Source organism: Dryobates pubescens, chromosome 2 (assembly GCF_014839835.1).
Source record: "Dryobates pubescens isolate bDryPub1 chromosome 2, bDryPub1.pri, whole genome shotgun sequence".
NCBI classification, from domain to species: domain Eukaryota; kingdom Metazoa; phylum Chordata; class Aves; order Piciformes; family Picidae; genus Dryobates; species Dryobates pubescens.
Window position 1 is genome coordinate 17,892,540 of NC_071613.1, and position 12,402 is coordinate 17,904,941.

A 12,402-nucleotide genomic window follows, 5' to 3' on the forward strand; every position below is an offset into this window, starting at 1 on the left:
TCAGCTCTGGATTAAAGTCTCTGCCTCATTGCTGGTGGAAGGACCAACCTGACAGATAACAGCCCCTCACCAGCTCACCAGTGAGGCTGCTAGCAGCAGAGTCAGCCTCTTGTAGCCAGCAGCAGACCTTTGGGTAGCAAGCTTTCCTCCAAGGAGCGTTGTGTAATGCAGAGGAACAGAGCTCTCTGCTGGCTCTCTTCCAGGACACCCCCATGTAAGAGCCACCTTCTGCCTAGAGAGCAGCCCATGAAGTTTCCCAGTAGCAGGTTTAGGCCTGTCAAGCAGCTGAGAGTGATGCAGACTGTCAGAGCTGAAGTCTCCATCCCCTTGGCATGCAATGAGCTCACCAATGCTGCCACAGCTGCTGCTGCCCTCTGCCTCTAGTAAAAAGCGTAGCCAAGGAGCCGCCTGCAGTGATTTGTTCTGCTGAGCTCCTGTGACTCATGGTGGGCACCCAGGGTGTCCCAGCTGTCACTGGACCTCTTAGGATATAGAAGTTTCATTTACAGGCCTGATGGGAAGGGTTCCTTGGATGTGGTGGCCCAAAGCCATGGTGGTCTTCACTGCGTCTCTGTTATCCTGGCCTGCAGAGCAGGCATTTCTCATCTGATCTTTTTCACACACTGGGGCATGAGTCTGTGTCTAGGTGTAAAGAAGTAGTCCTTGCATTGCCTTCTCCCTTTCTTTTACTGCTTACAGCTGAGCATCAGGCAACAAGCAGGCTGCAGAGGTGCTCATGGAGCAGGTATTTGTAGCAGAGCAGCACAGCTTTGGCTGCTTTGACAGTTCTGTGATAATGTGGCTGCTGTCCATTATGTGACAGACCACTGTCCTGGTTCGCTCTGTCCTGCTGGGAGGGAAGATGACAAGGGGATGACTGTGCTGAAACAAATGAGAACAAAGGAGAGAATCACAGCTCAGGACACATAGTACAGCAGAGCAGGAGTTAGGATTTCCTCACAACTCATCATCTTGAGCAGTCTGCCATGCTGGCTGAGCCACCCTACAGTGTCTGCAGCTCCTGTGCTTCAGTAGCAGTGCCATCCCTTGGGGGCTGAGCCTCACATGCTCTGCCCACCCTTAGTCTCACAGAATCACACAATAAACCAGGTTGGAAAAGGCCTCTGGGATCATCCAAGTGCGACCTATCACCCAACACGATCTCATCAACTAAACCATGGCAGTAAGTGCCTCATCCAGGCTCTTTTTAAACACTTCCAGGGACAGTGACTCCACCACCTCCCTGGGCAGCACAAAACCACCCCACCCACCAGCCTTGTGCCATTGCCTGGGTAGGAAGAATTCCCAAACAGTGAGCAGCTTCAGCACCAGGGGCATTTAGTCCCTCTCCAGTCTGACAGGGTGAACGAAAGTGCTCATGGCAGCAGCCTCGGTCAGTGCAGGACTCCCAGCCCAGCTGTGCCTCTCAGTGCCATGCTTGGGAGGGAAGAGCAAACACCCAGGGGCCTGGTGCTCACCCACTGCATGCAGTGTTGTTTAGGGTGCAATGGCAACAAGAAAATGTTTTGTTTTGCTGGGTTTTGTTTCCTCAAGAGATGAGTCATGTGTGCTAGCAACAGCATGGAATACAGCTGAAAGCATCCACCCTGCAAGCTCTGAGAGGGAGGCATTTCAAGTATTTGCTGTAGTACTCCCTGCTGGTGCTGTTTGCTTATATTTGCTGTTTCACTCTGCCTGGGAGGGTGAAAGTGCACTGCTTAGCTTTGACTTCCCACTTCACCTACAGCACTGCAGTGCAGCAACTGCTCTGCCAAGCTCGCCTGATTTTTATCCCGGTCTCACAAACAATTTTTCCACTGGAAGGGTCAGCTCCTGCAGTCACAGCTCCATGCTTCCTCTAAGAGCAGCACAGAAGAAAGCAGAAGGACCTGCACAGCTCTTGTCCTTTGTATCCATAGAAACATGTGAAGCCCTGAGCCTCAGACTGCTAATACAAAACAGAGGATTGACTAGGCTGGAAAAGCCCTTGGAGATCATCCAGTCCAACCTGTCACCCAACACCATCTAATCAATAAACCATGGCACCAAGTGCCCCATCCAGTCTTATTTTCAACACCTCCAGGGATGGGGACTCCACCACCTCCCTGGGCAGCACATCCCAATGGCCAATCTCTCTTGCTGGGAAGAATTTCTTCCTCACCTTCAGCAGCTGATGCACAAGGAAGTGGTAGAGGGGACAAGTTCTGCTGTGTGCACACAGAAGCCAAACAGGCTGCTACAAGCAGCTTGACTCTGGACAATGCTCCATCAGCTTTACTCCACCTGATTTGAATACACTTAGGAAGGTTTCACTCATTTTCCACTGACATAAAGCAAGAGTCCTGTCAGATCTCCAGGCTCTTCCCAACCCTGAATCCCCTGCAGTAAGCCACATGAAAGCAAGGTCTGCCACTTGAAGTACTGCTTAATGTGAAGCTTGGTGTTTGGCATCTGACACCCACCCAGCTTTCCTAGCTAAGAGCATAGGCAGATGTGCTGTGCTTTGAGTCCTTTTGCCCTTGCTTTGGAAACCTTTAAGCCTCCAAAACATTCATGTTTCCATGAGTTGTTGGTACTGAGAGGGAGGGAATGCAGAGCACTGGCTGGAGGATGCAGCTCCTAGTGCTGTGAGTCAGCAGCTGGATGATTTGTGTGTAGGCAAAGGCAGAAGTGATCAGCAAGCTGGGGCCTGCTCCAGAAACTGTGCCATGTGACATTCACAGAAATCTTTTTCATCCTGAAGGACTTCACTCTACTTCCCAACACACCCACAGATGAACATTACAAGGATCTCTTTCTATCCCCTTGGAAAGCAGCCACTTCCAGAGAGGAGCACGACAGCTTTCCACAGGGAAGGTTTAATATGAGTTGCAGGGAGGTATAGCCAATGCTCATCTCTCACTTTTCATCTTCCCTTCTGTCCTCTCCTTGCTGGCACCACCACCTCCTCACCTTGAGAGAAACTTGCCCAAATCACTGTTTTTCCACCCAGCCTCTGCTGTTTCATCTCTCATTCTCTTCCCCCACTCTCCACTGTGCCATCCCTCCTCATGTCTCAGCAGCCACTCGCCCTGCTTCCCACTTTTTGTGTCCTCAAAGGGGTAGGTCACTTCCCCCTCTCTTCCTCCGTTTTCATATGACCATTGTGTCACCTTCTCCTTTGCTTGCAGCCATCTGTCACACTCAGGTAACACCTGCCCCTCCTGGCACGTTCTTCCCTCCGGTGCGGGCTGCCTGCTTGTTCTGCCGCTACATAGTCTCCTTCCCTGGGCTTCGAAGGACTTTCAGGCAGAACATCCCTGTGACCAGTTAGACTAAGCCTTTGGTCCACTTCGTGGCCCTCCTCTGGACCCACCCCAGCAGCTCTGTGTCCCTCTTATGCTGGGAGCCCCAGAACTGGACACAGTGCTGCAGGTGAGGGTCTCATGAGAGCAAGAACAGAGGAGGCAGTCCGAGCTCCGCAGCCCTCCCTCCTCTGTAGCTCTGGTGTAATGGCTAGGCTGCACTGGCTGCCCTCTAGGTGTTAGGGAAGACAGAAACAATAAAGAAGTGGGGTGGGGGGGAAGCCTTGGCCTAATTGTCATACATTTATTCATGAAAGCCAAGACTAAAATAGTATATTAAAGCATTTAAATGCAAATAGCATTCTCTGTCCTGATTTCTCCTAACAGAGTGTAGCACTGATAGCCCTGGATGCTGCCCAGCCTAGGAGAGCCTGGCAGCAGAGGGAGAGCACCAGTCTCCCAGTGAGGCTTTAAAGCAAGTGAAAGTCACACCACAGAGCTAAGAACAAAGGTCCTGCCATTGCTGCTGATTTAAACACAGCTACACAGACACCATTTACAATTCCCAGTGTGGCCTAGAGATGGATAGAATGATTAAGGGTGGAAGAGACCTTCAGGATTATCAAGTCCAACTGTAACCCAACTCCCATGACCACTAAACCATGTCTTGAAGCCCACATCTACAGCTTCTTGAACACCTCCAGCCATGGGGACTTCATCACCTCCCTGGGCAGCCTGTTCCAATCCCTGACCACTCTTGCAGGAAAAAAAATGTCCCTGATGTCAAGCTGAACCTCCCCTGGCACAGCTCAAACCTATTTCCTCTCATCCTTTCACTAGTTACTTGGGAGAGGAGACCAACACCAGCCTCAGGTGCATCCATCCAAGGCACGTGAAATGTGCCCCCCCTGTTTGTATGTTCCCAGTCTTTAAGCATCAAATCATAGAATCACAGAATCATCAGCATTGGAAGGAAGCTCAAGGATCATTCAGTCCCAACCCCCTGCCATGGGCAGGGACACCTCACACTGCAGCAGGTTGCTCACAGCCACATCCATCCTGGTTGCAAACACCTCCCTGGGCAGCCTGTGCCAGGCTCTCACCACCCTCAGTCCTTAGCAAAGTCAAGAGGCATCATTTTGCTTTGTGCACGAGGCAGGTGTGACAGGGTGGTGACTCAGCTGAGGCAAGGTATTTGCATCCTGGGTTTTGAATCAGATGGGAAGTCTTACACAGCTAGACGAGACCTAAGAGTTGTTAAGCAGTGGAGATGCAGATCTCAAACCAGTCTGGGTGCAAGCATCGCAGTTACCCAGCTTTCTCCAGCCTTCGTGGGTTATGCTGATGGCTGTAAGTCAGAAGGTAGACTTCTCCTGTTGCCACATGCAAGACTCCTGCAGTAACTGCTGGAATTTGGCAGTTTCCCTGTGATACATTTGAAGGAAGCCTCTGGCACAAGTTCAAGGCTTCTTTGGATGGTCTCTTACGGTGGAGAGGATGAGAGAACTATCTTCAACTGTGTGCACTTTGGGCTTTTCAGTGTGAGGGGCAGTGCCTCATTCTGCCTTCCCTGGGACAAGGAATGATGGTTTAGGTTTCCCTTACCAAGCTACCTGATCTCCTAGGGAAACTGCCTCTTTGTAAGCTTACCCTCAGGTGGCATAGTTCAGGTAGGGCAAGTAGGGTCCGGTGGGGGGCCACACAAATGATCAGGGGGTTGGAGCACCTCTGCTACAGGGACAGGCTGAGGGAGCTGGGGGTATTCAGCCTGGAGAAGAGAAGGCTCTGGGCCTTCCAGTACCTGAGGGAGACCTACAAGAAGGATGGAAGGAGACTTTTTAAAGGCCTGCAGAGACAGGACGAGAGGCAATGGCTTCAAACTAGAGAACAAGTTCTTCCCTATGGGGGTAGTGGAACAGGTTACCCAGGGAGGTGGTTGAGGCTCCTTCCCTGGAGATATTCAAGGTGAGACTCGACAGGGCTCTGGGCAGCCTGCTCCAGTTGGGGATGTCCCTCCTGACTTCGGGGAGGTGAAACTGGATGACCTTTGGAGGTCCCTTCTGGCCCCAACCATTCTGTGATTCTGTGACTTCTCTAGTCCCACAGACGCTGATCTCTGCCCTTCCTCCCCCTCCCCAGGCTACGACTTCGCTGCCGTGCTGGAGTGGTTTGCGGAGCGGGTGGACCGCATCATCCTGCTGTTCGACGCCCACAAGCTGGACATCTCCGACGAGTTCTCCGAGGTCATCAAAGCCCTGAAGAACCACGAGGACAAGATGAGAGTCGTTCTCAACAAGGCCGACCAGATAGAGACTCAGCAGCTGATGCGGGTCTATGGGGCCCTCATGTGGTCCCTGGGCAAGATCGTCAACACTCCCGAGGTCATCAGGGTCTACATTGGCTCCTTCTGGTCCCACCAGCTGCTCATCCCCGACAACCGCAAGCTGTTCGAGGCAGAGGAGCAGGACCTGTTCCGGGACATCCAGAGCCTGCCCCGCAACGCGGCCCTCAGGAAGCTGAACGACCTCATCAAGCGAGCACGGCTGGCCAAGGTGAGTGCTGCCGCCCAGCACCCAGGCACTCGGCGTGCTGCCTAGCAGAGAGTCACCCAGGTTGGGAAGGACCTCAGAGATCACCAAGGACAACCTATTCCCTAATAACTAACACCTCCTGACAACTAAACCATGGCTCAAAGTGCCATGGCCAAGCCTTTCTTGAGCACCAACCCCACCTGTCTACAGCCTCCTTTCAGGTAGTTGCAGAGAGCAAGAAGGTCTCCCCTGAGCCTCCTCTTCTGCAGGCTAAGCAGCCCCAGCTCCCTCAGCCTCTCCTCACAGGTCCAGGCAAGCTGTGGTTGCTCTTCAAGGTGGAACAAGACGGGCTTGAGTCCTAGGCACAAACACTCTCTTGCTGGGAAGAGTTTTCTGACGTGCTCTTTACCATTTGTCTTCTTCATTCCATGCTAGGTCCACGCCTACATCATCAGTTCCCTAAAGAAGGAAATGCCCTCAATGTTTGGGAAAGACAACAAAAAGAAAGAGCTTGTGAACAACTTGGGAGAGATTTATGCCCGGATCGAACGGGAGCATCAGATCTCACCTGGGGACTTCCCTAACCTAAGGAAGATGCAGGTAAGCAGTGACACCTTGGCTGGAGCACCAAGCACCCCAGGGCAGAGCATTAGAGCGACTGCAGGGAGCACAACAGAGGAGTGTGGTTCTTGGTGCTTGTGATGCTGGCACGAGCCTTGCAATGTGTGCAGGCTGTGTTTGGGCAGGAACACTTCCTGCACACAGGACTCCTGTGAGACTGCCCCTGCCTTCATTCCTCAAATCTTTGCCTGAGTAGCACTTCACAAAATTATTTCCTGTAGTTGTCCATTTGCAGATTTTTCAGGCCTAAGAGCACTGCCAGTTTATATCAGAAGGAAAACTGGGCCCTGAAAAACCTGTATTTGCCCCTCTCTCCTCAAGAGCTCCATTTTTTTCCCTTTGCCTTCTACTTCACTCTCTAGAAGGAGAGAAAGGAGGATGTGAAAACTTCAAGGCCCTTTTCTGTCCTAAGCAGAGGAGCAGGGTTTCTGCTCTGCAGAGCTGAGACCTGACCCGTTGTCAAGTCAAAGACTTGAAAGGCCCTTGGATCAGAGCCTTGTATTGTGTATGCAGACAATGCTGGACAGTGCTATGTGGCTTCACTCCAGGCAGAGACCTGTTCTGAGCTGCTGGCTGCTGAAGTCATTAGTGCCTCCCTGTGGAAAACACAACATCTGCTCTTCTTTTTGTTTGTTTTGAAAGTCTATTTTTCATAAGTTCCTGGGAATGAGATCTGTGGAGAGTGATTCCAACAGATCCCATTCACTGCTTGGTAAACTGCATTACCAAGGGTTAGTAAATGCATGTGTCAATCCAGGAAGAGTGAGCAACGTGGATTTAATGAGGGTGAAGGATAAAGCTGAGGTAGCTGAGAGCTACCTGCAGGCACTGCTCCAAGCCCTTTTGCTTAGCTGTGAAAAGATGCCATGCTTCAGTGACCTGCTCACCTCTCTACAGGCACATGGCTGTCTGTAAAGCACCTGAGAGATGCACTGAATGAGGTGGCCAGCAGTCTTTTGCCAGAGTGGCCTCTCCTTTCCAGAGTGCAGAGCGGGACTGGCTGGATGATCCAGCAAGAGCTGCACAGCCAGTTTGCCTTGAACAATTTGGTCTTCAAGGAGATAGGAAAGGAGGAGCCTTCTTCACACGGTGGCTGTCCTCTGGGCCTTTGTGTAGAGCACTTCCCCTCTCTGAAACACCTCAGCCCCCCTCTTTATAAGCCAAGAGAGTCACGTTCTGTAGGGTTTAAAGAGGGTTTCACAGAAACATTCAGGTTGGAAAAGACCCTCAGGATCACCAAGTCCAACCCACAACCCTACTCTGCAAGTCTCACCCCTAAACTATATCCCCAAGCACCACATCCAAACCTCCTTTAAACACATCCAGGCTTGGGGACTCCACCACCTCCCTGGGCAGCACATTCCAGGCCCTGACCACTCTTGATGTGAAAAACCTTTTCCTGATGTCCAGTCTAAATCTCCCCAGTCCCAGCTTGAGGCCATTCCCTCTTGTTCTGTCACTGATCACCTGTAAGAGACCAGCAGCAGCCTCTCCACAAGCTCCTTCCAGGTAGCTGTAGACAGCAATGAGGTCTCCCTTCAGCCTCCTCTGTTTCACACTAACCATCCCCAGCTCCTTCAGTCACTCCTCATCAGATTTATTCTCCAGGCCCTTCCCAGCTTCCTTGCCCTCCTCTGCACTCAGTAAGCCAGCCAGGGAAACCCCATCCCATGCTGGGGCAGAGCTATCAGAGGAGGAAAAGCTGAGCTCCCCCCAACTCCTCCTTTTTGAGCCAAGCAGCAGAGAGAGACCCCACCCCACAGTGCCCCAGCTGTGTGCAGGGCCGGTGGCTGACCTCTGGCTCTTGTCCTGTTCCAAGGATCAGCTGCAAGCCCAGGATTTCAGCAAGTTCCAGCCTCTGAAGAGCAAGCTGCTGGAGACGGTGGAAGACATGCTGGCCAACGACATCGCCCAGCTGATGGTGCTGGTGCGCCAGGAGGAGTCCCAGCGCCCCACCCAGATGGTGAAGGGGGGAGCCTTCGAGGGCACCTTGCACGGCCCCTTCGGCCACGGCTACGGCGAAGGCGCCGGCGAAGGCATCGACGACGCCCAGTGGGTGGTGGCCCGGGACAAGCCCATGTACGATGAGATCTTCTACACCCTCTCGCCTGTGGATGGCAAAATAACTGGTGCCAACGCCAAGAAGGAGATGGTAAGGTCTAAGCTGCCCAACACGGTGCTGGGCAAGATCTGGAAACTGGCTGACATCGACAAGGATGGCATGCTGGATGATGAGGAGTTCGCCTTGGCCAACCATCTCATTAAAGTCAAGCTGGAGGGGCATGAGCTGCCGAACGAGCTCCCGTCCCACCTCCTCCCTCCATCCAAGAGGAAAATAGCAGAGTGAAAGGAAGGTTGTGGTGGGGAAGAGGGAAAGGGAAGGGGGGGGGGGCGGGGAAAGAGATCTAGAAAAACATGTTTACTTAAATTATACCTTTAGATGTGAGATCACCTTTGGGTTTTTACCTGTTTTGCTGTATGAAGAAAAAACCACAAACCTAAAGCAGAAGGAAAAAGTCCAACCCTTCCTCATGGCGAACTGCAGTTAACTCTTCCAGTGTAACATCCCTGCTCTCTAATGGGTGGTCTGTAAACCTGGAGGTCAACAGCAGACGTGGAGGCTAGGAGGAGCTGATGAGTAAAAGCAAAACAAAATGGGTTTCCTTTCTTGAGTGGAGTAGGCACCCCTAGAAATCTGCTGACTGCCAGTATCACTCCTGAGCTTTGGCTGCACCTTCTGCTCTTTGCTGGGTCTCACAAACATGAGGTGTGGGTAGTGGAGAGGGAAACGACAAGGTCTGCAAGCTGTTGGCCAGCCCACAGAGTTCTCCTAAGTCACATAAGCCCACACTAAAACACGTAGATACTACCAGCCCAGAGTCCTGACTTTTGGGAGCCTCAGTTCACTCTCAGATGCAAATTTTATAAAACATTTCCTTGCTGTTAAATAAACCAAAAACACAAACCTGTGAACAAAGCCTGCGATAGCTTTGAGCTGGGCAGATGGAGTTCCTCGTTGTTTGCTGTGGGCCAAGCACTAAGAGCTCCCAATCAGCTCTACCTCCCGTTCAGTCCCTGGGGAAGATGTGTTCTGCAGGCACAGCCAGGAGAACCACCCCTTGAAGGGAAACAGAAGGAAGGGAGCACTAGAGGCAGACACCAGGTGGGCTGCAAGTGAGGAAGGCCACTTCCAGGCCCACTGAACATTTCACAGCCACTGGGTAGTGTTTTGTCCTTCCACAGTGGTGATACTTCTCCTTCCTGTGAAGTGCTGTGTTTGCTCTCATCGTGCACAGCGAGGGCTACTATGTCCCACTCTCACTGTAAAGATAAGAGCCCCACAGTGCCAGCTGGATGGTCCCTCCTAAGAGCAGACAACATGCTGAGGCATTGGGCAGAGCTTGCTCTACTTACTGCCTGTATCCCTACAAACATAACTGAGATGTTGACAGTCTTCACCCCACCCTTCCCCTCACCACACAGTACACTTGATCTCCTCCAGAACCTCTCCCCATGGCCAAGAGACCTTCTCCCTCCTCGTTCATGTTTGTGTTCAAGACCCAGTTCTGGCAGAAATCCCTCAGTTTCCTATTGGTTGTTTTTGCCCCTGCACCACACACACACAGAGGCACTGCTGGGTTTTGTTGTTGCTTTGGAGCAGCCTGTTGTTCAGTTCCTGTTGTCACTTTATATAAGCTGAGCTCCTACTGTGATGAAAAACAAACAAAACCAACCCAACAAGACAAGTATAAGTTATTTTACATCTCTGTGTCCATAATTATCTAGAGAAAATAGATTCTGTGTATGTAGGATGTGCTTCTTTGCAGTACATTTATCACTTGTCTTCAAAACATTAATGCATTAACCTTTTTTTTTTTTTTGTACCCTGGTCCTGAAACATTATTAAAAAGAAAGGCCAGATCTGTGTATTTCTTTACATGTTCAAATGTAATGCAGCTGGAAAAGGAAAACACAAACCAGACCACCCCCCAAAACTTATTCCTGCGTGAGTAAATGGGATAGAGCTGGGGAAGCACTCAAAGCAGCCTCTGCTGGTGAGGCCTCACCTGGAGTACTGTGTCCAGTTCTGGGCACCCCAGCTCAAGAAGGACAAGGAACTGCTGGAGAGAGTCCAGTGCAGATCCACTAAGAGGATGAAGAGACTGGAACATCTCTCATCCATAGATTGCATTGGGTTGGAGAGGACCATTGCCCCTTGTCCTATCGCTCCAAGCCCTCAACAGTCCCTCCCCAGCCTTCCTGTAGCTCCCCTTCGGATACTGAAATGTAGCTCTAAGGTCTCCCTGGAACCTCCTCTTCCCCAGGCTGAACAGCCCCAATTCTTTCAGGCTGTCCTCCTAGGAGAGGTGCTCCAGCCCTCTGATCCTATGAGGAAAGGCTGAGAGAGTTGGGTCTGGAGGGTTGAGGGGGATGGTGTTAATGCTGGCAAATACTGCAGGAGTGGGTGTTGGGAAGATGGGGCCAGACTCTGCAGTGGTCCCCAGTGACAGGACAAGAACTTGAACATTGGAGGTTCCATCTAAACATGAGAAGGAACTTTTTTACTTTGAGGCTGGCAGTGCACAACCAGGCTGCAAGGAGGCATTGTGGAATCTCCATCTCTGTAGCCACTCAAAACCTGCCCTAAGACCCTGCCCTGGCTGGGGGAGGTTGGATTTGATCTCCAGAGTTCTCTTCCAACCCCTACCATTCTGTGACTCTATGAGTCAAGGTTGGTGGAGTTTCCACTTAGCATTCAGACAGGATATGAGAGAGAGAGAGGGGAGAGGAAGTCATAGGGTGGAGGGCAAGAAGCAATAAATGCACATTTAGAGAGAAGTCAGCAGGCTGTATGTCACTGCAGTTCAACCACCCAGTAACCCCAGTTTAACCACCATCACAGCCTGCACATCTGCTGATGCTGTCCAGGTCTTTTCTGTGGAGTTTGCATCCCTCTGACTCCCAGATTGAGGGACAGGGTTGAGACTGAACAGAGCACCCTGGGTCAGCCCCACCTCTGTGCAGGCACTGTTTTCTCATGGCTGCTCAAACACAGCACCTTGCTTGGGCCATTTGTGTCATGATGAAAAATAACCCTTCGTTAAGGAGCAGCTTAGAACCATGGAATTGTCAGGGTTGGAAGGGACCTCAAGGATCATCCAGTCCCAACCCCCCTGCCATGGGCAGGGACACCTCACACTGCAGCAGGTTGCTCACAGCCACATCCAGCCTGGCTGCAAACACCTCGAGGCAGGAGGCTTCCACCACCTCCCTGGGCAACCTGGGCCAGGCTCTCACCACCCTCCTGGGGAACAACTTCTTCCTCACAGCCAATCTGAATCTCCCCACTTCTAGTTTTGCTCCATCCCCCCTGGACCCATCACTACCTGACATCCTACTTAATGGTTCTCTGCTGGAGCTCAGAAGAAAGTGAGGGCTGATAGTCTTCTTCCAGCACACACCACCAAGGCCAAAAAATATGTGGCAATAGATGTCAAACAGTTTAGAGGGCACAAAGCCTGGTGTGCTTGAATGCTTGGGCACATGAGCTCGCAGCCCAAAGCAGTTTGCCTGTTGAAACACCTGCAGCAGATGAGTTTTCATTGCTCTGACTGCAGTTGTGCTTCAGGTCAAAAAGAAAGGTTTGCTGTGAAACAGGAAAGAGTAGGAGGGTTTCCTGTGCCTGCGGTGGCAGCTGTGACCACACACACCCAGCCCAGCTAGGGCATGCCAGCACTACAGCACCTGCCACAGCTCCTGCCTCTGCACCGCTTTTGACCGCCCCAGGGTAGGTCAGCAGGATTCACTCAGAAGGGACAGCAGGACAGAGAGCTCTGCCAGCACAGGTCAGATGTACGAAACTACTGCAGCACCACAGAATGGGAGGTGGCTTTCAACACTCACCCAGACACCACTTGCACTGTCAAAGTGCAACTTCCCCACTCGTGCTGGAGGGGAAAGAAACA

At 51.7% G+C, this 12,402-nt stretch overlaps 1 protein-coding gene across 1 annotated transcript in view; it reads left to right on the forward strand.

Annotated features, from left to right (window-relative positions):
• The window catches only part of EHD3 (EH domain containing 3), a 28,861-nt gene extending 20,040 nt beyond the window's left edge, over nt 1-8,821 (forward strand). The window contains exons 4-6 of the mRNA XM_009906301.2: nt 5,424-5,836; nt 6,251-6,415; nt 8,256-8,821. Coding sequence (XP_009904603.2) covers nt 5,424-5,836; nt 6,251-6,415; nt 8,256-8,783 — 1,106 coding nt within the window. The 3' untranslated portion in view covers nt 8,784-8,821. The remainder of the gene's footprint in view (nt 1-5,423; nt 5,837-6,250; nt 6,416-8,255) is intronic.
• The last annotated feature ends 3,581 nt before the right edge of the window (nt 8,822-12,402 follow it).